Raw genomic sequence first — 27,450 nt, forward strand, 5'->3', positions numbered from 1 at the left:
GAAAGCAGGTCTTTATTAGTCCTTATAATATATAATTTTCACCACATAAACTTTATTAATTCGTAGCATTTTCATTTAAAGACTCCTCCAAAATGGCAGTCTCACAATAACATTATGCTTCATAAATACAACAAAAAAGAACTTCAGTTCTTATAAAGGAGAACACTAGTACGGTTTTACATTCCTGATATGAATGATCGCCCGGTAAAATGTAAGAGTCAAACCATCCTAATAACTAAGATGAGGAAAGAAATGTCCCCTGCCCATGTAATCGTAAAGTATTGAATCAAGAAAAAAAAAAAAGGGTTTGTTCCATTGCGTTCAACTTTTATGTATTCAAAGACAATGATGATCAAAAACAAATACTGTTAAAACAATGGTGCTTTGTGGTGGTAGCAGCATCACAACACAAAACCACAATTGCATTGAACCACCTTAAAAGTCACCACAAGATAGAAAAAAAAAAGGAAGGAGGAAACTATAAAAGAAGTAAACTAAAACAAACCCCCTGCTGCAGCCCTTTACAAAACTCCACAAGAGGAGGCTTGTTTAATATGTCCCAGTACCCATAACATTCCGATAGCAGCACAAGGCAACTTCATCTGACTCCCATCAATATTGTGTAAAATAAAGAGTTTGAAAAAAAGAAAAAAAGAAAAAAAAAATCCATGTCCCAAATTTATTGTCTCTTTAACAAACAGTGACTAACTTGTTTTGTTTGGTACAGGTAAATGTGACAGTCACACACCAGTAAATATCCTTTACCAAATCTTTTTTTGGAATAATTTAGGGGTTTTTTTTAAATCAATTGCTATGATGCTTATATAACATGCTAAAAATGAATACATGTATTGTTTTTTTTTGTTTTTACTTTACTTTTGTTTTTTACTTTACTTGTGGATGCAAGAATTGTGACTAAAAAATCCTGAGTAAGTGCAAAGAAACTGATTTATTGCACGTTTAACCTCCATTACAGTATATAGGCTGGGATACCAGTGCATAGTTCCAGCCAAGACTGCCAAGGACATACAGTGGCTTAAAGATTCAGAGGATTATTAACTGCTGTTTTATATGGGCCAGATCTGAGATTTTATCGTTGACCAGTACAAAATGGGTCAAACTACACTCAATCCACAAAAGCTTTCAAACCCAAAATCAGGCAGATCTTTCCTTGGAAAAATCCTCTTTATAAACAGTGGTTTTCACCAGAAGACTTGTTTGAATAAGTAGAAAACAACAATGTAGTATGTATGATCAGTCATTGCTGAATAGTCACAGAAACACAGTATCTCCCTGGTGTTTGTTTGGGCTTGTGTGCTTATTTGGTCAAAATTATAATAACTAAAAAAAAAAAGAAATTTAACATTTTTTATGTATTTTCTGCAGTGACAGCCACTCCTACATTTAGTGTTGTCCTGGGCAGAATGAATTTTTACTATCACTTGAGTCCCAAAAGTAACACAGGCAGTTAAACAGGACGCCGACGTTCTTAGCTGTTGCTTAGTTCCATCAGCGCTCCCTGTGTTCTTCATGACTGTACGTTTCTCTGTGTCATCATTCGAATCAATGAGTAATGTACGGAGTGCTAGAGTTATAGCACTACTCGTTGTTGTGCATTTGATTTAAGTACACCACAGAGGCTTATACGATTGCAGTATACACCCAGAGACCCGAAGTTTAGGCACTGTTTACACTTAAAGTGAGGAGATGTGAAAATTCTGTTTGACTTTAGGAAAACTCTCAGTTTAGCAACTTTAGTAAAAACAAACCAAGTGCCAAACGGTAAACTCTGTGAAGTGCAGTCAAAAAGTTGTCCAAACTTTGAAACACAACACAGCCAGTGAAAGTTCAGAAAAAGAAAAAAGAAAAGGAAAAGAAAAACATGAAAATAATTAAAAGTTTAAATATTTGTTAATAATTCCGAAACAAGTTTCATGGTGAATTTCAAAATGTTTCAAAGAAAAAATAGCATAACGCATTAGTAAATTTATCTTAAGAGCTGATATGAAAAGAAAAACATAAAAACATCTATTTAAGATTGATGAAAAAAATGTTTTAATTAATTTTTAGGTCAGTTTCAGTTTATGTTACTGACTTGATTTGACATGATTTCTAAAAAGGACCTGGAGCATCCGTGGGCAACAGACTATATAATCGTGTGTTGTATGAGAGCGTATCTCTTTGATGTCTCTCGGTCCTTGTGACTTCAGATGCTCTGGCTTTTCCACTCTGCGATGCTATCAGCCTACAGCCCAGCCTAGATGATCTCAATCTGCCCACACCTCTGGCCAAGGCTCTTTAACTAAACCGGCCTTCTCCAGTGGAAAACCGACGACCTGGCCCACAAAGTAACAACCGGTCCAATCTAAAGTGCCTTATGCTTTTAGAGGATTTGTTTCATAACAAAAATTGTCACTGTCATCATCATCATCGGGTACCAAAATCATGTTTATCCAATAATCACTGCATGAGGGAAACAGAACAGAAAATTTCCCTGCCTCATTTTGATTTTTGTGCCTATTTTGAACAGTCTTTGGTAAATAATCTCATCTGCTTGATTTGTATGGGAGACAGCCTGGGGGTGAGTGACAGTACACTTATCTGTGGCAATGACTGGTTAGTCCAGCTCTTTCAAAAACTACAGAGTAACCATGGCTAATATTCACAAAGCGTCTTTATGCTGAGTGTCTATCAGAACTGTGAGCGTATATGATTTTTCAGTGCATCTATGAGTGGATTTGCCAGATTTAAGGCCACATTTCTCCAATGAGTGACACTGGGAAGAATTTGAGAAATCTCCAGTGCCTAGCTGGGGAATGTGAGCAGGCGCTACTGCCAGGAGGAAGAATGGAAAAGAAGTCAGTAGCAGACAGACAAGTGGGGGGGGGGTTTGAGGTGACACAGAGGGGAGATTACTACACCTTTCTGGTAAACCACAAATAGGTTTCATCAACCACAAATTCTGTGATGTACAAATCTAATTGAGATAAATTACCCAAATTCTGTAAACTGAAGTGATGGTCAAGGATTTATTCTTTTTGCAGTGTTGCATTAGGCCATAACGGGAGAGAGAAACAGGAGCTGGATCCATCATTGACAAAACAACCATGAGTAATTTTCCACTGATATAACCACTGAAACACTGCTGCAGTACAACACATGACAGAGTTATGATACACACACACATCGGCCAAAAGGCACATATGACCCCCCTTACCTCGAAACCCCCAACCTCTAACTCCAATCTTTATCTGGCTCTCTCTGGCCCCACATGTTTTCTTTCTTTCTCTCCACAAAGTCCTGCTGGTTGGACCTGCAGAGCTCCGTGTTAACATTGTAATTACAGATGGGGGCTACACTAATAAGAATGCAGGGAGTGGGGCCCAAACCTCTGGCCACTTTCTTCCTTTGCCATTTTATTTTACTTTGATTGTTTCCAGTGTGTGTGTGTGTGTGTGTGTGTGCGTGTGTGTGACAGCGGGCCAAAGATATTAGGAGTGCTGTGGTGGGCCAGCGAGCACAGACTGGCTGAGACCCCTTGGCTGAAAGGGAGACACAGGAACGAGCCTGATCCGTCCTGGCCCTGCTCCAGACCAGAGTTAGATAAAGGCAGAGTCTTCTCACCATTAAGCTGGGTGTCAAATATGGAGAGGTACCACCAAGGTAAGGACACCAAGGCACTATAATTAATCCAGACTGGAATACATACAATATCTTGACTCAAAATAATATTCAATGACATTTTAATTTGAAGAAAACCCCATTTCAAGATTTTCTAACTAATTGATATTATAACACTGAACGCCACTGAACACTGAACAACCAATTCATCAAAGGTTTGACATCTGCTGTTCCAGCTTTTCAAAAAGTTATTTTCCCTGCACATTTCCTACATGCTATAGATTAATACTGTTCATTAATACAGGAATTTTTAATTGTTGAATCTGCAAAAATTTGACATGCTAATAGCTAGCTCTGAGAGCTGTTGTTTCATGCACAGACATTATGGCCAGTCACCATTGAGTGTCTTGGGATGCTAGACACACGAGCGTGCTTGCAGGTGGTTAGTGCTTACCTTTATGATACTGCTTACTCTTTTATCTTTTCCCTTCTGTCTGTAGATGCAAGGATTAGTAAATTTATCGGTCGATCAATAAAAATTAATCAGCAGCTATTTTGAAAATTGATGAATTGTTCTAGTAATTGACAAAAATGACAAACAATGGTTTCTGCTCCTCAAAATGTGTATATACCGCTTCTTGGTGCTTTATTTTATTGTAAACCAAAAATGTTTAAGTTTGATAAAATAAGGCTAAAATGGCAACTGTTAGCAGTGGAGACCTAACATTCCATTTATTGTATATCTGCAACAGCTACAGTAACTTTAAGAAAAGAAACATAAAACCTACAACTCTAAGCTTGAGTTTCATGCTCACACTGTGGGTAAAAGAAGAAAATAACAAAAGCAAAGGGAAAAAAACATCACTTATTTATAATGTCTTTGACCTTCTTACTAGGCAGAGGGTCAAAGACATAAATAAATAAGTGATTTATTTTGTTGTTTGTATATTTTTATTGCTATAACGCTATTATTTTTTGTTGTTATTGGTAGATATTGTCTGTTATTACTTCATCATACTCATCGATTATTATTATTATTATTGCAAGAAAACATCATGTCTAAACTAAAAAGTAACAAGAATTAGAAAAGCTGATTTACCCTGCTTATGTGCCAGTACTACTGTCCACATAGCTTTGCAGATAGCTTCTCCCATAGCCTTGCTCTTATTTGAATAACAGTAATCTAAAATACAGTGGAAACATGCCCTTCTTGATAATAATGGAGCCCCCCTGTTGGTAACTGTGATTTGCTGCTCTACATCATTATAATGGCAAGCTCAAGGCTCATCTTTCAAATAGAGAAATAAAGCAAAGAGGATGGGCCACCATTTCTGTTGTTAGTTCAGCAGTTAGCTTTCATGGAAATGCAACGCACACACGAGCTCTTGAGACAAGGCCAGGGGGATCTACTGCAAATGAAAAGTGATGTCCCCTGGTTGAGATTATATTGTGAGATGCTGCCATAGAGATTCATGTGGCGTGGCACAATGAACGAGTGAACAAGTTTCAAGGTTGGGATTAAGCATCATCAGTGTAGTGACAATTTAAATAAATCCTGCTGTGCCATGTTGACATGTGACAGGCAAATTAGGATCAAGTAAGCATGCTCTGAATCAGCTTTTGCCAGCTTCAACAAATTTCCGTGTAGCCGCTCAGAAACCTGGCTTTGTTGGACAGACTCTTCACATTTTCATAGCTCAACATGATTAAGGCTGAAGCAAAAGGATAATGAGGCTGCTATGTTATGAGTGTTAGATGTCAAAGCAGACTTCTTAAGTGGCGGGATAGCGAATGTGTCCAGTCCTTGTAAAATATAAACTTTTCACTTTTCTCTGGTTTCTTAAAAATTTTAAATAAAAAAAAAATAAAGTGAATTTTTTCCACTGACCACCTGAAAAAAATAAATGCTTCGAGTTGTGGAATGGTTAATAAGTTGACATCATTATTTATTCTGTAATTGAGCTCAGGGGTCTATTGTGAATGGAGTAAAACTCTTAATGTTTGTAATTGAGTTATGAAAGCTCTGCTGCCAGATGTGGCATAACAATCCTGTGTAAGAACTGGGGAAACGGAAAATACCCCTGGCAGATTCTTGCCATAAATAAAGCTGATCATCAAATTGAAAGCTGACTTAACCACAACTATTCTAATGCTCAGACATTTTGACATTAGGTCAAACTTTCCAAAACCTGTTCTGAAGAGGTTGAGGAGACTGGGCTTTGGGTAAAAATCAGAGCGTTGATATTGCTTGTTTGGATTTCCAAATAAAAGCAACAGCCAGACTCCTGTGGTGTATTAAAGTCAAGGTTTTGTTCATTATCAAAAGAATGTTTCCACTTTAGGCGGTAAGGCTCTGTTTTGCCTAAATACAGACAATTATTTTTAAAGTATCATCTTTTTAATGATAACGTTTCATATTAATGAATGGTGGCAATTCTGGAATATCTTCCATCAGTCCATGGTGCACTGATCTGCATACATCTCTTAATTGCAACTTCAAATAACAGATTATTCAGGCCATATTATTATGTTAGGTAGTTTTTAAAACAATAACCGCAGCTGTCAAGACGAGAAAAACACGCTGAACTTGACATTGAACAGAAAACACCGGTGGCTCCGAGTCCATTTGCTTCATGGTATTTTCCACCTCAAGGAATGACAAACAAACATATCTGAGGGTACTGTGTCCTGTCTGCCTACTCAATATTTACCTGCTTTGACTCGGGACACACATTACAGCTTGGAACCATTAAGAGAGAGTGAGGGGGTGAGCAGAGCCTTGATAAGGATGTCTTATCTGTACAGTGAGTCAACAGACTCCAGAGTACTCAGAACATGCAGACACAGCAACATGCATCACTTCCAAGAATCAGAATGCTGCTGCAAATTCCAGCTTGAGCAACCGCCCCCCACTCACTAGCGCGCACACACACACACACACACAGACACACACACACACACCCCTCTCTTCCTCCTCTTTTAATCTTCCATTAAATTTGATGTTTCTTTTTGACTGACATAATTTTATCTATACGTCGTAAGACTTGAAATATTGGTGCATTTGTGCACCGCAAGTCCTTATGTGACTCCTCCTGCATGTGTTTTTGAGGGTTGAACAGGTTCAGCCAAATTGGTTGCATCACTACGAGGGCGGAGATCCAGGCAGTGCTGCAGTCACACAGACTTCAACTGGAACACAGGCCAAGAGACACATCTATTGAGGGAGAAAGTTTACACACATTTAAGAGAAAACAATGAACTGGGGAAAACTGTTACCAGGCACACCAGGGACCCACAGGCCATCTCAAGTCTAGTTAGCATAGCATCAGAATCGGCACTGCTCCCTAATATTCATACACTGAAGTTGGCTCTGCAATCAAGATGTCCTATTATCAAAAGCACTATGGCAAGATTTTACACAACTTGTCTGATGAGCTTAAAACTGCATTGATATGCCATAATCCTGGCAGGTTTGAACAATAGCTTCAAACCCACACTCAAAGAGGCTATTGTTTAAAAATATTAGGCTTGGCAATTCTTGTTGCATCCCATTCTGGTCATAAGGACTGAGTCTATGTGCATTATATTAACCTATTATTTATAAAGTGTGAATAATAAGATTTTTCTGCATCTTAAGTTGCAAATTCGAACTTACTGTCTCCACAGAACCAAAATTTCTCTTTGTTTCTGCAGACCACATTCATTGCTGTACTGTGGTGCAGGGATACTTGCTGGAAGTCACATAGCCAAAGTGTTCCTAACATAGAGATCCTCTGCGCTTTCACCCTGCCCACTGCTTAGGGGAAATGTAACTGAAAAACACATTCAGTTATACAGCAATTTTAATGCATGAATTCACATTTTAAACCATCTTATTTGCATGAAAATTTCTCATGAAAGTCTCAATACCTCAAAAAAAATTCAGCACTCCCTGCATTCACGCTGACAGAGAGTTGCATGCCGGGTAAACAAGGCCACACACTAAGCATACAAGCGGACAGCAGAGATGTGAATTATGCTGGAGGAATTTTATGGAGTTCATATTTTTTACAGCTTGTGAAAGATTGTTGCGATTAGGGCTGAGTGTTTGATACTCATAAGACAGATTTTGGACGGAGTATCACTTTAGGTCTTTTCTGGGAGCAGATGGAACTTGCAAACTCATAGGCTAGCACAGACTTGATAAGAAGGACATGCCCGGACTAACTTACTCCCTGTGGTTGAAAATTAAAAAAAAAAAAAAAAAATTTATCTGTGGAATGATTCCAATAATACTGAGAGAATATCAAAAGGAAAATAATAGAGACAGGCAGAAAAATGACAGACCGAGCTTTGTGGTCAGTGAGTAACTAAGAGATAACAACACAACAGAGGTTATAAAAACAGCTTTCTTCCCAGATGATATTTTTGAAGACACTGACCACAAAAAGGAGAAAAAAAGTGCACTTTCAACTCTTTCTTTCAGCACTGTAAAACACTGATAAGGAGGCACAAAGGAGGGAAACAGTCTAATTATTCTGAGTGAGTCTCTGGTAAAATAGAAATTATGTAAATTGACACGACTTTTTCTTGAAACCATTTATTAATGACAAGTGCAAAGGAGGTTGGAGCCCCTCAGTTGGGTTTTACTGAGTGATGTGGCTACATTTTGGCAACATCAGCCAATTGATGCAAACAGGATTATATTGGACAGGCCTAGGGCTGGGCAATATACACTATGTATGGGGAAACTCTGATATCTCTGAGAATGTTCCTTCGGTTGCTTTCAACAACAATAAGAGACTGATCAAAATACAGTACAATTACTATTATCTTCAGCAGTGTGGACTGAAGTCGTGTTTCCCTCCATGTTGCAGGAAAACTTGTGAGTGAGTGGGGCTGGGTTTCCTCACAGACGCAGAGGGAGAGTGGGGGGCGCGGGGATGCGCAGAGAACACGAGAGAGGAGAGATGCAAACACTGGCACGGTTTTACAGAAGAAATGGGTTATGTAATGCAACATCTAACTTTAGCGATATAAATGGTATTGTCTCATCCTATATCTCATTTTAAAATATACTGCCCCGCCCCAGACAGGCCTGTGTGGAAAGACAGTTCTGCATGATGGCGGATGAAGCAGAGGCTCAGTTAAGGACAACAAGGAAAAACAGGCCCATTGTAGAGGTCCATGAGGTATCCCATGTACACAAGCATCTGTCCAAAAAGAACTGTGTGCAGTGCTGTGGGAAGCATCGTCTCCAATCACAGTTAAAGAACCGATGACTGCATTATGGACCGTCTCTGGAGAGCCAGTCCAATTCTTCACTGGCCAGATCTGGAGTCTGGAAAACCTGAGAATAAGGCTGAATCACCAGTGATGGACTAATACAATAATGGGAGCGGGGATTTTTTTTTAATACTGCTGACTGGCCAACTCAAAGCCAAGTAAAACAAATGTGGATGCATGTAAGAACGGATGGAAATGTTAGCTAAACTGCCATCTGAAGGACAATAAAAGCCATTTAACAATAGTTCTTCTGCAGCATGTGCTCCTAACAGGAGCATCTTTAGACAACTACATCTTCACTCATACTCTGACCAAATGTGACAGTTTCTGTTGATCTTTCAGCAGCATATCCTCTGAGCTATGGGTCTGGCAGAGGTAAACCAGCCATTTTTGTTTATCCCTTAAAGAACGACTATTACATTTACCGGACCGCTCGAGACAGCGCGACAAAATAAAATACATTCACTTTTTCTGTACTTTTACAGAAATTTCTGCCCATGATTCCCTTTGTCAACAAAAGGGTTGAATATATTTAGATCCAAGTATAGCTGGTGTCTGCCAGAATGGATCCCTGAGGAAACAAAGATGGCATGTTCCCCCAGAACGCTGGCTTAATGATCTCTCATGCTGAAAGACACATCATTCTTCATTTATTTTATACCTCCATGCTCAAAAACAACATGCAGGCTACATATAAATCCGCTCACCACAAATCACATACACATGTTCACACATCCATGGCTGAAAGATACGCAAGGTAAGTGTGACTCATGGGACATGAAAAATTTTAATTGGCTGCCAGCAGCCGGATGCGAGTCTACTGCCAAACTCACTGTCTGCACACTCACTGCATCTGACGGCCAGTTAATAAGCACTACAAAAGGCTTTAGAGGGATGTGTGCATGCCGGAAAAGCTAGAGACCAGGTGTACAATCTTTTGAATTAAGAAGTTGACACAAAGTCTTGGCAACTCCCTTTCCAAAGCTAAGGATAGCACTGGACCCCAAACTCTGTTTATCAGAGGATAACACCACCTACAAAGGGCTCCACCAATTCTTTATTTACCAGATCTCCTGAAACACACCAGGGACCAAATCGTCTGTCAAACAGTCAAGAATAACTACAGTCATAGCACAGATGATAAGGGGCTAAAAAATATGGAGATGCTGGAGAACATAATTTTGACCCCTTCCTGTTCCAACAGTCTTACAGGCGAGTGTGTGGGTATTTGACTGGCAGACAAGACACACAAATGTGGGTTCTGCTTTAACGGTATTATTTCATGTTTAAAGTTTATCTTATAACGAAGGTTGTCTAATATTTGGGCTAATGCAGTAGATTTCTTCTCTGTGTGATTGCTTGATCTGGAATCACGTATATTACATGACTTCTCAATCTGTGAAAAAGGTGAGAATCAAAAATCCCTAACATTTGCTTTTTCCTGCCTCAGTGAGGATTTAACACTTTTATCTGTTTTATATCACTTGAACTGCTGGTCCGATAAAAGCAAATAAGTCGAACACCCTGAGCTCAATGAACTTACAATGTGCACTTTTCACTATTTTGTGACATTTTTGGCCTAACCGTTAATAAATTCATAATAAAAATAAAGGACAGATAAATCAGTAATGAAAATAATTTTAGGTTCAGCCCTGAAATGGTGCTTCATACATAATTTAAACTTCTGCATGGGTGGGTTCCAGTGTGACAAAACCCGTAATGTCTGAGCACCAGCAGAGCTGCAGCCACAGAACCATCCAGATGTCATGCCAGCCCAGAGCAGCTGTGCAGCACCCAGTAGTTAGGCCACCACTGCACAGGGTTACTGAGGACAAACAGGGCCGTGTTTCTCATTTTATGCATTTGTGTCAATTCTCTTCATTGTTGCAGAAAAGTCAGTATTAAACCTCTTGGTGTTTTTTTGTTGTCATATGAATTTTAATAGGGATTTTGTTTTTCTGAAAGATTCAAACAAGTATTTTGCACAGTGTATTTAAAGAGGCAGTCTTGAAGATTTTCATGAATGTCTGTTAAGTCAGTATCTAATCGCCAAATTAGGTGACTGAGACTACGGCCCACTGATGGAGGTACTGCAATATTTATATATTTGCAGTATTACAAACTGGGTGACTGTGGCGACATTCCCAGAAAAAAAACACTGTATTAAGTTACTGCTAATGCAAACCCAACATTTCCTACTGCAGCAGCGTCACATTAAGAACAATCAACTGGTGAAACATGAGTTGCTTTTATTATGAAGTAGTCACAGGCAATGCAATGTGTTTGTCAGTGATGTTTGCACTTACCGCTATTGTCCATTAAAAATACGTCTACAAAATAAGACAACGGTCACTGACGGCACGTTGTGACGGCAGATAAGTTGGTAATATGACAGGGAGTAATGGAAACATCACTCTGAGCTGTTAGATGAAGGGCTGCAGGCACACCTCCAACTTCTCAGTGAGGTAACCAACTCCTGTCACTGTGCCCTGCTGTTTGCAGACTCATGCCATGTGCAGCATAAAATCAGATCAGCTACTCACAGAATGATGGAAAAAGGCCAATTATTGCCTTACTTCTTTATTAGAACGAAAATAGCTTGTTTTTGCTGCCCCCAGAATTCTATGACCTGTAGTGATACCACCAGTAACTACAGGTGTCGTCCAATAGACAAGGACTGAAATCTTTATTATCCACTAATTGCCATTAATTATTGAATTGATTAAAAATGTGCAGTGTTACTGTCAGAAAATGCACAGTACTTTGTTGTAGTGCCCAGTTGCACCACCAGGTGGTTACTCTTACTGTCCAATAACATGGAGTTACACGTGTTTGCTGAATTACAAACAAATTATAAAAATGAACACACCTCCTTACCAAACAAGGGAGACACGTGGCTTCCTGTGTCCACTGTGGCAGTTGTGTTGATGAACACTGCTGCATAAAGTAGGTAAAAGTTGGCAGCTGTCCAGTATAGCTAGCTATCTCAGGCTCATGCTAATGCCAAACTACCATACTAACAGAAGCAACGAGCAGCAGCTGGGATAACGCATGCTGGGAGCCGAGTGTCAGACCGCAGAGAGCACTGCTGTAGCTGCGGTGTTAATGTTTGGCACAAGCAGTACTCTAATTAAGCATGCTTCACACATAATCAACAAAGAAGTGATGAACTGTATAAACAGCGTTTCCCTGCTTTTAGTGTAGATGCATTTTACTGGTGGCAGTAAATGTTGAAAGACTTGCTGGAAAGAAAGTTTGCGTGACAGTATGTGTGTATCCCTGGTAAATCTGTCTCAGTAGAGCAGATGTTTCCCGCTACTGTAGCTAATGTTAGAACAGCAGCTGGAAATTATGTAGATAAGGTCTGTGTAATATCTTATATACAACCAGTAAAATCGGTGTCCGGTGTGGGAAGACTGGGGTAAGCAATTTGATGTTTATTTGATAACGTTACAGATTATTTACTGTTTAAGGCCACAGCCCTTTTGATAAAGGAAAAAAGGGCCAGACTTTGTTAGATATGTCCAACCCATTTAGTCCAATTTGGTGTATGTTTTCCCTTCAAACCTTGAAATTGCGCAGCATTGTTTGCTCTGTTTAATACTTTGGATTTTTTCTGGCCAGTCGTTGAATAGTGATAGATGGGAGTGGAAGCTCTGTAATTTTAAATTAAGTCATTATTTTGTGCCGTTTAATTTATAATTCAAGTAGCTTGGCGTTTATTTTATCTGTTCTTTAATTTCCCAATTTACTCTAATACTGTAACGAATATAGGTCATGTCAATGGTTAAAAAACAGTTTTATAATGAAAAAGACCACTGTATTTTATAAATTGTTAAAAAAATAACCAACTTGAATTTAAATGTGGCTTACTATTCATTAACGAAATTGCTTAAAATTTGCATCTCTAGCTGACACTCAATGTAGTATAAACAGACTGTGACTTCACTGTCCATTTTGAAGTGTATTGTAGAGATCAGTAGTACAATGGTTATAATCTCTGTATAATTTTATTGCCAATGACAGTATATAGTTAGCTTGCCCTTTTTTCCCCCTAATGATTAATCATTTGATTTAAATATTGTCAGAAAACACTGACAAAAATGCCCACCGAAATGTCCCGAAACCCAAAGTGACATCTTCAGTTTGCTTGTTGTGTAACCTACAGTGCAAAAGACAAAGGTATATAGTTTACAATGATATAAAACATAGAAAACCAGGAAATTTTTTGGACCGGTTCTGCTTGAAAACCAATTTATTTAAGTGTCTGTTGATCAATAAGTTAGTTAATCAGCTGATTGTTTCAGTTTTAACTCATTCAATCATATGGTAAATAGGTTAACTGTAAACACAAAGAACACACAAACAGACTGTTTTTCTGCAAGTCAAAATGCATCTGTAACATTTGTAGATTAATTCTCAAGAGGTGGCAGCAACACAAGGCAACATTCATATCCAGTGCTAAAAATAAACAGTGGCAGACATGTCTCCGTTTGGAAACTAAAGGTTATCTCAGCATTATGCCTTTGGCACCTTTTATAAATCAAAAGGAACAGGACAAGATAGTGTATTGATGCTTCGTGCATCCCACCAGTCTGATTCCACCACCTTTTATTTACATTGACAAGTCTTATATAAGCTTAAGAGCACTATAGAACAGTCTCCATTCGTTTTCATTCTGACTTATGCACATCTAGATATTTGCCTATGTGGTTCAGATTAATTAGGAGATCAAATAAAATCTCTTAACGTGTATTCCCATGCATTACTCTGGGTGATAATAATCTTGATTTAGCCTGGAATTAATTCTGTGCCATCACTGAAATTTGATAATAGTTTGATTATAAGGCTCTTTCTGTGCTCAGCCAGCAGAACACACCAGAAAATATGTTCTCAATGGAGACGTAGAGGGGAGCAAAAACACTCAAGGGATACCAGTGTATCAGTGAAATGCAAGAGTGACTTTACTCCCAAATATGAAAGAAGGAACAGGCTCTTTCTGTGTGTGTGTGTGTGTGTGTGTGTGTGTGTGTGTGTGTGTGTGTGTGTGTGTGTGTGTGTGTGTGTGTGTGTTTGGGGTTGTGGGGAAACTGGTTTATGGGTTTGACAGGCATTTAAGGGGGGGGATTTGGTTGGAGGAAATGACAAGAAGAGATGTTGACAAGCATGAGGTGGCGGGCCTGGCATTAGGCCCACTAAGCAGCACATTAACACACTATTCAATTCCATGGCAGTTATTTTAATGGGCTGCTACTTAATAAAAAAAAAAAAGAAAAAATGAAAACACATCCACTTCAGAAGTCCCCTCTTTGAACAAAATCTGTAGCTAACTACTGCTCACTTTGAGTTGAAAGTCTTCAGTGCCAGAACAATACTACAGTCTCTGCCATCAGTTCCAGTAGACTCCCTATTAAATTACTACCCTCCGACTGCAATTTCATCCTGTGCTTTAAGTGTTTGTTATAAGATTTGCTTGGCGGCAGTCACAGCACGGTGCTCACTGACAAATTTGTATGTTAACTAGAGGAGCACGAAAATTGGACAATAAATATGCAAAATTAAAATGTATCTGGTGAAAAACAAGCATGTGACACATTCAAGGGCTGTTTAAAAAGCAGTGTTCCGAGAGCGGAGAGGATGCATACACATGGTTAAACTCCTGCGGTGAAGCTCCTTGAGGTCTGCTTTACACACCTTTGATTTTCATTTTCAAAGAGTGTTTCAAAACATCAGACTCTCTCCTGCTGGTTTAGTCTACTGACACTCACCCTTGGTGACCAGGAAAGAACCTCTCTCTGCCACTATTCCCCAAACTGTCTCACATCTTGCTCCTTCCCCCATTTGAAAATAAATAAAGATTGAATACCCACTGGAAAGCAACTCCTTAAACTAGTAGTCGAGTCTCACCAGCTGTGGAAGGAATCCTGTTTATCAAGCACCAAAGAGAACCACATTGGCCAGAGGAATACTGCCTCAAATTGCACCACAATACACACATTATACAGCAGGAAGATGAGTCTATTGAACAACAGCTCTTCAGTGGCAACAATATTTATGCCAAATGATGATCTTATTGTCAAAGTAATCACTTGTGAATTCAGAATGCGGATACAGTACCAATCCCCAAAGATTCAGACTGGCACACGTTTTTTTTTTTTTAAAGAATTACAGAATACTTGTTAATACATCCCAGAACCAAAATAAATAAATATTTTCTTCAGCAGAGAATGAGACACCTTGCTTCATGTCTTTTTTTGAGTGCGTGACCGTGTTACCTTGCAAACAGTTTCAACATCCCAGGGCAGGATGGTCTGTAGATCGATGACCTCGCATGACACTCCGAGTTTCTCTTGAGCCATGTTAGCCACCTCCCTCATCACATGGATCTAAGTGGAAAAAGAAAGGGAAGAATGTCTTTAAATCTAATGAGCTAGTGCAGTTTATAGTTTGGCTTGGCTTTATTCTCTGCTAGAACATGAACTCTTTCTTACATCGGTTAAGCACTATATGTGTTTACATTCTTGTAGGCTTCACTTAAAAATCTAAGGTGATGGATAATAAACATGTACATTTTCATATTACTTCCAGAAGCTGCAGAGCTGCAATATTTATTGTAACACAAGCAGACTTGTTCCAGTCTTAGCTTCTGAGTGTTAAATACAATTTCAAAGATGTTGTAAAATGTTCAATAAACAAACAATTATGTAATTATACAATATCATATCATGTAAATGCATCACTGAAATGCAGAATTACTACAAAATTGTTCTAAATATTCACTGCACAAGATTGCTACTGCATTATATTAAGTAGGCTATTACAGTTGCAACATAAACTGCAACTCAGTACAGGGAAAAAAACGTCAGATTTTAATGACAAATTTGATCCATTTGCTTTGGATTTGCTATTTCAACAATGTGTCATTTATTAGAATTGGTTCGCAGCACCAAGATATATTACATAAAACATACACACACCGAGCACTTTGTTAGGAACACCTATATATCTGCGTATTAATGCAATTATCCAATCAGCCAATCATGTGGCAGCAGTGCAATTCATAACATCCTGCAGATACAGGTCAGTAGCTTGAGTTAATGTTCATACCAAACATGAGAATGGGGGAAAAAACTGTGATCTGAGTAAGTTTGACCGTGGCATGATCGTTGGTGCCAGACGGGCTGGTTTGAGTATTTCTGAAACTGCTGATCTCCTGGGATTTTCACACACAGCAGTCTCTAGAGTTTACTCAGAATGGTGCCAAAAACCAAAAACATCCAGTGACTGGCAGTTCTGTGGGCAGAAACTCCTCGTTGATGAGAGAGTTCAGAGGAGAATCGACAGACTGGTTGGAGCTGACTGAAAGGCTACAGTAACTCAGATAAACACTCTGTACAACTGTGATGAGCAGAAAAGAATCTCAGAATTAACAAAACGTCCAAACTTGAGGTGGATGGACTAAAACAGCAGAAGACCACGTCGGGTTCCACTCCTGCCAGCCAAGAACAAGTCTGAGGCTGCAGTGGGAACAGGCTCACCAAAACTGGCCAGTTGAAGACTGGAAAAACTTAAGGTGGTCTGATGGATCTGGATTTCTGTTGTAGCACGCAGATGGTAGGGTCAGAATATGGCATCAGCAACATGAGTCCATGGACCCAACCTGCCTTGTGTCAATAGTCCAGGCTGGTGGTGGTGGTGGTGGTGTAATGGTGTGGTGAATGTTTTCTTGACAGACTTTGGGCCCCTTAATACCAATCAATCATGGTTAGAAGGCCACAGCCTATCTGAGTATTGTTGCTGACCACGTGCTTCCATTTATGGCCACAGTTTACCATCTTCTAAAGGCTACTTCCAGCATGATAATGCACTGTGTCACAAAGCAAAAGTTGTCTCAAGCTGGTTTCATGAACATGACAGTGAGTCCTTTGTACTTCAGTGGCCTCCCCAGTCACCAGATCTGAATCCAGTAGAACACCTTGGGGATGTGGTAGAACAGGAGATTGGCAGCATGAATGTGAAGCTGACAAATCTGCAGAAATGATGTGATGCAATCATGTCAACATTGACCAGAATCTCAAATGAATGTTTCCAATACCTTGTGGAATCCATGCACGAAGAGCTGATGCCATTTTTTAGAGAAAAGGGAGCCCCTACCCAATATTAATATGGTGGTCCTAATAAAGTGCTTGGTTAGTGTATACACATGTAACTTTACATGTAATCAAAACTCAGTGTTCAAACTGGTATTTCGTAGCATCCACATTATCGACCTTTTAAGCGCTACTCTGGCATGCAGGATGCAAAAAAAAAAGTAATTTAATACTAACAGCAACAACAATAATGATAATAATAGTAGTAATAATAACTTAAGCATTGTGTTCTACTACAGAAACCACAGCATGTGATCCATCACTGCCTAATAAACAGAAAGTTGAAAACAGCACTGTAAAGCTCAAAACATAGTGGCGAAGTTCGTCCCATTAATTCATCATTTCACTAATAAAGCACTGGAAATCACCAAGTCCGTGTTTAGTGGCAGGCATTACTGGCTGCTTCTAAAGAAGAATTGCTGTAATAAATCAATAACACCACAACTATAAGAGTTGTTAGCAGTCAAGCCACTTTCAAAGATACAGGCCTTGCCTCAACCTAACAAATACGCTCAATAATGCCAAGTATTTATTTTTGAATGATGGTGCCATTACAATATTATCTTCAAATACAATGAACCTTTTTTAGGGGGCAAACATTTACGGAAGGGGGAAAAAACTTCCTGCTTGATTGATCAGAAATTTTCACTGAGAGGACTCAGCACTGCTCCCTTCACTCCACCCTGTGCAAGTTGTTTTCTTTACTCTCATCTGCACAGGCCTGATAGACGAGGGGAGTAATGAGGTGGGAAAGAAGAGTGGCACTTCAAAAAGGAGAGCCATGCTTTGCAGTACTTTACTGGATCCTCTTTCTCCTCTGTCTGCCCTTTATAATACTGGCTTTAACAGAGACGTTTTCCCCTTAACGCCCTCTGACACTCCTCCCATGCTGCAGGTACATTACAACCTGGATAAGCCTGTTAAAGTGCCTGAGTACAATCGTAGTTGGGGATGACTCCTGGTGTGTTACAGGCACCTTTATAAGGAGCTCCAGAAAATAAAATCTCTTGGATGAAAAGAAAGACAATAATGGAAAGTGTGGAGAGCCAAGAACAGCCTTGATTTTGTGGAGATGTCTAGGACGAAACAGCCGCAGACTGCTGGCTGAGAGACCCTGCTGGGACAGAGGGGGCTTGTGATAGAATTAAAGCTAATCCACTGCTTGCCTCTGCGGCTTTAAATGTCTTTTACTGGAGATGAGACTGGGCTTCTTTTTTACTGTGGACATGGAAAATGATGCAAAGATAGATGACAATTTACAAGTGCTCAGGTCACCTGCTGAGAGTTTTTCCACTGATGCATGAGATCACCTACCTGTGTCCCCCAGGCAACCAGAGTGACATCACTTCCTTCCTGTAGGATCTCGGCCTGCGACAGTGGGATGGTGTAAGGCTCCACAGGAACCTGCTCCACTTAAGAATCACACGCATATTCAATAACAGATTAATATTCATTAATATTCATATCAAGTGCTTATGTGCACACGCATTGTATGCAAGCTCACTCACAAAATCATCAAGGGTCAATTCTGAACACATTCATTCATCATTTTACCATGAACCCTGTGGTTTTCATGTAAAATACTTTGATTTCCAACTGAACGTACCTCTAAATGATAGACTACATGACAAACTAGTGAAATGACAGACTGTCAAAGGACAAAAATTCAGACTCTACAACATTTTAACTGGCCCATTTGAAATGCTTCTTCGTGCTTTTTCCAGAGTTTCATCTCCCACCAGAGGCCGAGTGCGCTTTTATCTGCACAATCTAATGCATGACCTAATGATAACTTCTGCCAGCTACAAGCTCATAACCCTGAATAATCCTGACAACAAAACATTGGTGGGATGGGATATCAATCAGAATAGGGGCCACATAAACGGGACATCAGTCCAAAAAGTGGTGCCTCGTAGCCAGCTTCTCTTTGAACCAAAGTCCAAGACAAAGTGCATGTAAGTATATGGTTTGAATAATATTTAATAATGTCTCGGAAAACTGAAGCAGAGTCATGGAAATCATTACAATGAAAAAAAAAAGATCATAAACTGAAACTATCACTTTTAAACATTTAGCTTATTAGCACTATTTATACTGCAAGGACACAACATATAATAACAATGTAGCATTTTTTATTATCTTTGAATCTCAATCATCCTTACGCCTTTGGCTACAAAACATGCAGAGCACAGGAGCTTAAAATTTGAAATGGATTTTGGGGGAATTGAACGGCTAAAAGCATTCCTACATGGCAACACATGAAGTCAAAATTACAATTAGGCAGAGTAATTATACTCCGCAGAAATGTGGAGACCTTTCTGGAAACCTTGAATGACTTCCAGGATCCCTTCAAGCCTTCAAGAAGCTGTAAAGGAAAGAAAAATTGCCCATCTCAATGACTTACTGTGCTAAAACAACATTAAGGGCTTGTGTGAATCATATGCAACTCCTGGTTTAGGCTTTCAGACAGAAAATACGCCATATGACTGGAATAATAGCATTTCGCAGAATGTTAAAACTGAATTATGAAAATTAGGTTATGATTTAATTAGTGGAATCTCTACAAAAGAGTACGGCCTGGATGACACGAATGTGTGGTTTTTATCCCCTTCTGCACAAGAAGAGAGAGGCCGCTACAATTAAAAACATGACTTCATAATCCAGGCAGACATCATTAGAGAAATGCTGACCTGGCACAAGAGCTGGCTCGTTCTGCCCCTGTAGGAAATCAAAATAACCTCTGAAACACTACCACAACTAAACCCCCTGTTTGAGATGGATGAGTGATTTTTCATACAGCTGTCAAATCATAGAGAATTAAAAAGAAGATACCCAGAGACAAAAGGGGGACTATGTGTTAATGAGAGTGGAATGGTAAAGTAATGCGTTCACTTTAAAGTGAAAAAACCAGGACCTGGACCTGATCGACTTACCCATATCTTGCCACGGCCTCTTAAAAATGTATCTAATATATTTTCAAATATTCCAAATGGAAATGCTGCAAGAAATTACGCAGTGAGCAAGACTTCTCTTACATACAGCATATTACTGATGTACTATCTCATCACTCTCCAAAGGGCTACTAAACCAATGAGGGCCAACTGAGCAACAATGCAAACAAAACCACTGCCAAGAACTAAGACACCTGCTTGTCTGCACAGCCGAACGATATCAATTGGAGAAATGATGCTTGTATCATATTATTATATTCACAATGATTTGCACTGCCACAGTGCTATACTTTTCAAACAAACATTATCAATTCTTTCACAGCCGCTGAAGCCAACGTAGTTTTGAAGATTATTAGGCCACAGCTGTGAGGTGTTACAGACATCAACAATTATACAAGTAAGCCTGTCTTTATGTTTTGTTATATAATATATTCAATGTCAACAATGTGTGTTTCAAAACAGTGAAATCTGGCAAGACCTTTCATATTATTAGGGCACCCACCCCCAAACAAAATTGACTGCAGGCCCCAACGTCCACAATTATTATTCTTTGTCTTATTTCTATTGGGGGCATAATCATACAGTCCCATAATTTGAAGACTTTGGGGGATGTAAACATTAAGTATGTTTGCAGTGAAGTCAGTTAGTTAGCTGTGGGCTACAGCTTGGACTCCGTTTTTCTAGCCTACATTTGTTTACATTTTGGAAAACTGGCACCTTTAACATTGTGCCGAATTAGCCATTAGCAGTTCCCATTTGCACTGCACCCACTGATGTACAGAAAACTACCACTGAATTATCTTGATACTGAAAAAAAAGTGAAAATTTGATTATTCTCAGCTAAACTCTAGAGTTAACATTAGCTAGATCTGTCATAATTGGCCAAAGATGACGTTCGATTATCCCTTCTAAAAATACACATAGGTTTGAAACATTCGAATATCTGTTTTCAGCATTATGTCCATAAGAAGGCAAAAACCGATGCAACAAGAGACATAACTACTTGTATAGGTATATTTATTTCAACATAAACATGTCTTGTAAAGAGATACATATGAAAATATAACAATAAAAAAAACCAAATAAAAAAATTAGGTTACAGTATAAAACAGTTAACTATAGCTTACATAGCTTGCATACAACTTTATCTTGATGTTCCTCAATTTTATTTCAAAAGTATTTCCAAACGTGTTAGTGTTTGCAGTTAGTTCACTAGCTAGAGTCTTTTTTGTTTGTTTGTTGGTTTTTGTGAGTAGTCATCAAGCTTCTGCAAGAACCAAATATCTCATGAAGATGTGTGGATGAATTTTGCTCCGGGCCTTAAAACGTGTAAATGTTGTTGCTCTTTAAAAACTCAATATTGGACATGTCATGAATGGAGTCCCACTCTATGAGCTGATGAGTGGTTTTAATATCAGACTGCTTGGTAACATGAAAAATGTTTTGGACAACGATCACTAACCTACTGCCTTAACTCAAACTAAATCAGCTGTTAGCCGAAACATTTCACAATCTCATCTGGCTCTTATCAAAGTGGGAAACTAACAAAACCTGTAAAAAATGGAGGCTTTGCTTTGAGGCTGGTAGTACCAATCTGTTCCAGTTCTGTCTTTCATTACTATAATGCGCTCAAACATCACCTTCAAGCCTCCAACGCAGTCTTAATCAAAGATATCAAATTATTATCATGTAACCCAGGCAGCACTGTTTTGTAAAAGCTGCCAACAGCTGTTAAGAGTTTATTATGATTTTGTTGGAGACCCTTTTGCACGGCAGCCAGCCCAAAGCCATGCTGGCTATAAGTTTAACTATGCTACCCAGAACACTATGCTCCCTCCTCACAAGGAGTGGAGGGAGAGAGGATTCAGCTCGGCACTGTCAACACTTCACAGCCCATTTAGACGGTCTGCTTCACACTTGTGATCCTGCTGATCTCAATTTGCTTGCTGTCAGGCATATTGTTTGCTTGTCTTGCCTCACAACTCTTAAAGGCAAAAACATTTGCTTGCAATAAGGAAACCTAGCTAGCAGATAGCGGACGAGCAAGGCACGAAGCTGGAGGAAGCTGAACATCGGAGGGGGGGCAACTGAACAAAGATAACAAGGCTCCAGATACATGTTGACTATTCTCACACAATTCATCTTACCTGCTGCTCTATACAGGATCTTGGGCTCAAAGAATATGCACGGATTCTTGTCAGCAATGCAGGAGAGGAGTAGCCCCTTGGCTTGCACTGGGCCACGAGGTATTACAACCTGAGGAGCACAAGACGCACTTCATTAGGCTACTATTTCCATACTGCAGACAAATATCCAGTCCCATGATGAGTCCTATGACTATCAATATTGAACAGAAGAATATGTACTGTTATATCAGAGACAGCTGAAGCCACAATTCAACAAAGATTAACAATAAAAAACCACAAGAGTGACTGCAAACTCTAAATATCAACTCCTCAACTGTACTGCAATAATATCTCTCATCTCTTCTACCCCCTGGCATTGTAAATATGTCAGATGATTAGATATTAAACCTCTGAATGGTATTTAGTTCAAAATTGGGGTATCATGACAACACTGGACCTCAGATGGAGCAAACAGTGATGTTAGTACGCACAAAGATTAACATTTATCAGGCTGACCTTTGCTGAGAGACAACATGTTTATTGCTCTCAGCAGTGGTTACTCACAGTGTGTGAACTGTGTCTGTAAACCATACAGTCATCCTCAGTCTGTGGATTATGAGGAACTTTCATGATGATAATTAGGACCAAAAAAAAAAAAAAAAACAGGAATGGACTTCATATTTGACATTTTAACTTAGACTTGTTTACTTTGAGCAAATGCTGTTAATTCCATCTCAGTGACACTATCAGTGTTTGGAGCATACAGCACTCGGGGTCATACATCTGTGAGGAGTGAGGAGTTGTGTGTGAGAGAATTACTTTCCTCAGGAAGTTTTCACACATACAAACTCAAAGTATTAGGTTCTCTCTCGTGTCTCGCAAGCTTAAAGCTTGTAGGTGAATTTGGCGATGAGCACAAAGTTTATACTACTCCTACGTTAAATTTACACTGGTTGTTGTTTCTACACATCAGTTTTCTTATTCATGTCCCAGTAGCTCGTCAGAATTATATTATACTGAAGACCGAAGACGTTGTCCGCAAAAATCCGTGTTTCTCCCGGTATGTTTGAAGTACTTTTACTTTGTTGACATGGAGTAAAAAACAGCCGTGATTCTACTTCCTGAAGGAGTCTAAACACGTGATTGGTTGTCTCCAAGTTACTGATCCTGTGCGCTAGAGGACATAAAGTTAAACCTTTTGGTTCGTCGGTTGGGTGTCTATTGAGTCTTAAATAACGTTGGGTGGTGTCAGGATGTTATTTGGACATTGCTTTCACAATGAACGGTCTGGCGCGCCTCCAGCGTTTGAGAGTACGTTCAAGGGCCGTGTTGAGAGAACATCCGAACACTGCGCAATCGGTTACACTGACATTTAAAAGGGGGTATCACAGACGAAGTTAGAGGTGACCAGGGCTGTCACTTTTAATTTAAAAAACTAAACTTTTGAAGGTAGGGAAAAAAATTAAATATTCAAACTGTAATAACTGTAATAACAAATTCAAAATTTACTCTCTATGAGTGCATGACACCGTTGGAGTAATTTTCCTTGTGATCCAGTGGAGGGCACTCTTAAAATTCACTCCAAGCTAAGCTACTAAATAAAAATGGAGGACAGCAGCAAGCAAAGCCATGCTAATCAGATAATCACAGTACGGATGTATGCAGTGTATCAAAGTATTCTGGGTTCTTCGCTACAGATGGCAAAATTACCAACAAAGATGAAGTTGTTTCTAAAAAGCTCGTGCCTTACTCTACAATGACAACAAGTCTGAGGACCCATCTGCTAACTTGCGACCCAAGTGGAAACACGCGGCGTAGAGTCAAACGTACAACTTTGTGTGTAGGCCTACTTCTCCCCACACTCATCCTAAGGACCCTTCCCAGAAGCTTGTAAAAAGGCCATCACCGATAAGATAGCAAACTCACATAGAGACACCAGAAAATATAAAGATTATACTGAAGGCTGGGGGTTGCAATACACTATATTGGTTGCATTCAAAGTAGTTCCAATGAATTATGTGCTAGTTCAAATTTGTCCAAAGTTGACTTTTCGAAAAAGTGACAGCCCTAGAGACGACTGGCTTACATCATGGTTTTGTGAAAGCATTTAAAAATTTAACAGGCTTAATGTGAACGTGCTTTAAATTTCTAACTTTCATTTTAAAAGTTGATATAGCCGATGATACAGCCCAGCTGTTGTCATTAACCTGAATTTATATGGATTTCGTCAAACGACATTGCAATCATAAATAATCATTTGCTCAGCTGGACGTCCGTCCCACTGCTGCCCAGATTTGGGCTGTGATGCAGTTATCTGTGCCCACTGAAAAGAGGGTAAAGAAGAGATTTAGAAATTTTTATATTGTTCAGGTGCTTCACAGTGGACAAAAATTTCTACTTTAACAACCTGGAAACTCTAATGTGGACCCAAATCATTTTCACTTCAAAAGAGTGTTTTAAAATTAAATCGCATGGTGTAGATGGAGTCTGAGTCTGGGGAGTAGAACAGTACTGGGCACACTTCTACAGGCAAGATGAGTAGTTTGGAAGGGATGGTCGAGTTGACAATATTAACAAGAAGTTGTAGTGAAAACTGCATCACTACATTCCTCAGAAAAGCATAGTTCAACAATTAAGAATATCTCAGCAAAAGCCTAAAAACCCTTTCTATTTTAAGTTTGTTTATACACTGCATCTTCTTTGGGGTAGAGAAAAACCAAACTATTGCTACCCAACAAAGAAAGAAGTTGTGGAGGAAGTGGAATTGTGAGAATAACTCCACTCCTTTAAGATCAGAGAGTAGTTTGATCCTTGGTTTTCATCTAACCCACCCCCTTTGTCACCTGTTCCTCCACCATTATCTTATCTCCTCCGGTGGCACTGACTGTTGAGATTTACATTTCCCCACACTATGGCATTATTCTAGATATGGGTTGGTGTATGTCATATCCAAGATGCTTTAAGTGCCTGTGGATTTACTGTTGTTCAGTACATCTTTGAGATAAGAGACTCGTAAAACTCTGAAGCCCCAGTTTTCTTTTTTTTTTTTACCTGCATTGTTTTGTGCATAATGATGCAGGGGGAATAAAACTGTTTAATAATACACTTTGGGCCTTGTAACACTAGAATACAATTCATCACATATGAGGGGGCAGGCTTGGCTATGATTTATAATAATAATAGTACCATGATCATTCAATTAAAGTAGTCCTCCTGCTACTTTTTCAGCACCTCTCACAAACTTCTGTCTTTGTGTGCCGACAATATTCAAGCAATGCTGGAAGATATAAGAAACCAGGATTTTGTTTTTTCAGTTTAGAGACAATCCTAACTTGTTTTGACTTGACACTAACCTTCAAAAAAATGTGTATTTATTGTACTTATTTCTCACATTCTGCGCTTTCTTTCGGTATTTACTTTCAGTATTATTGTTGTATTAGTATGAATATCACTAATGACTGTAAACTTGGACTACACCGATGTATTCGGCCCATTTCATAAACCGGAATGTTCTGCCAGAATACTTTTGAATATGTTTTGGGGCAAGACGTAACATTTCAACATTGCACAAACCAAAAAACACTATAGAAAGGCAGGGAAAGAAGTCAAGTCAGAACAAGGAACAAATCAGCATCTGTGATGAACTACATGGCTGACCTTGATGCCAGGGCAGTGAGCAAAGAAGGCCTCTGGGCTTTGAGAGTGGTAAAGTGATCCGTGTCCAACACATCCCCACGGAGCCCGAATGGTGAGGTTGCCGCAGTCAAACAAGTTGCCAGAACGGTAGCGGTACTTGGCTGCCTCATTGACTATCTGGAAAAAGACCATTATGATTCAGGTTAATACAACCACAGACGTTATAAGATGATACAACTCCTCTGAACCTTGTGGAACACCTGAGTTGTTGCACCAACCAAAGCATTAAGTTTCAGTATGTAAAAAGACAATTAATACATTGTGACATAACGCAATCAGGTTTTAGGAGTGTATATTGATTTAACCACTTGTCAAGTGGAATTATTAAGCAAAAAGACAGTTGGTAAAAGGAGAATCTTCTTCTGTTTTTATGAGAAAAGAACACACCAGTGGACATCATCCTTGGGCTACATGTGCTTGGCAAGTCGCTCTGCTATTTCTCTTAAAGCTTTCAAAAAACTACTTTTATTTTTAACGAGCACAATCACCTCAAGTGTCTGGTTTCTTTTACCTACTTGTACAGTTTCTGATACTGGGCTTCCTCCGAAAAGGTTTTCCTCGATGAAACTCAGGTGGGCTGTTAATTCAGCTTTTATGTCTCTCCACGGTCAGTTTGGACTGCATCATTTTAAGTGAGAGCACAGAAGGAGAGAGAGGGAGCCCACTCAAGGCCTGACACCAGTTTAAATCTACTGTATCTCTGCATCAAAACAGGAGCCTGTTAGAAACCAGCTGTAGTATCACAAATTCTGTCTGATGTTGCCTTGACATTGCTGGGACTCACATTCACATGTCAACAAGTATGCATAGTAAAACAGCACAACTGCCCACTGTCCGGCTCAGCCTGGTAATGCTACATTAATCTTGCTCAGGGAAGGTTCAAAGCAGGAAGGCATGGTAAGGGGCTTCCCTTTGTTCAACTGGTTTTTCTGAACTAGATTGTAGAATATGAGACAATACACAATCAGATAATACAGTAAGAAGAAACAATGAAATCACTTATATTAGTGGCTACCAGGCTAGCAAATGGCATCTAATCCACCCCCCCAATTCTCTTTCTTTCTTTGCTAGTTATTACTGAAGATACTGAAATTTGTATCTTTTGCCAGGAGACCTCATCACTTCTACAAAAATTAAACTGCATATGCACAGGGTACTACCACATTTACACTAGGACGAGCGCATGGATGCAAACCAAAGATATATTACAGAATGATATCCTCGACTGTTGGACAGACTTGTCATTTTGCTAACCGGGATAATGACGTTCAGGTTCAGTGATTACGCATCGTTTACTTGTGTACAAAAATGGTGGTATGGACTCTTAGCTGGACAAAGAGCAGAGCCCTGCAGTAGTGAAACAGAATGTGCTTGTACACCAGGCAAGTACAACAAGTACAACTTCAATACTCTGCATTTGTGCAAGTTATAATCAATTTAGTATCAGGGATTAGCATAATGATTTCAAACTGTATTTTCTAAAGTTGCGCATAATACAATTTTAGATTAGAGACATCTTCCACAGCATTTTTCTGTTGACAGCTTTTTTTTAAACCTTTACAAGGCTGATTTTTGCTCAGTTTTTTGGCATATTCGCTACCTGTTTTTGTTGGCATACACTGTTATAGGAATAGTTAGGTC

General features: G+C 39.2%; 1 protein-coding gene across 1 annotated transcript in view; it reads right to left on the reverse strand.

Moving 5' to 3' along the window:
* The window catches only part of bckdhb (branched chain keto acid dehydrogenase E1 subunit beta), a 62,768-nt gene that overhangs the window by 27,826 nt on the left and 7,492 nt on the right, over positions 1-27,450 (reverse strand). Inside the window, exons 5-8 of the mRNA XM_040118428.1 lie at positions 25,771-25,926; positions 22,135-22,243; positions 18,351-18,448; positions 15,162-15,272 (exon numbers count right to left, since the gene is read on the reverse strand). Coding sequence (XP_039974362.1) covers positions 15,162-15,272; positions 18,351-18,448; positions 22,135-22,243; positions 25,771-25,926 — 474 coding nt within the window. The remainder of the gene's footprint in view (positions 1-15,161; positions 15,273-18,350; positions 18,449-22,134; positions 22,244-25,770; positions 25,927-27,450) is intronic.

This window comes from Xiphias gladius, chromosome 22 (assembly GCF_016859285.1).
Source record: "Xiphias gladius isolate SHS-SW01 ecotype Sanya breed wild chromosome 22, ASM1685928v1, whole genome shotgun sequence".
In the NCBI taxonomy this organism is placed as follows: Eukaryota; Metazoa; Chordata; class Actinopteri; order Istiophoriformes; family Xiphiidae; genus Xiphias; species Xiphias gladius.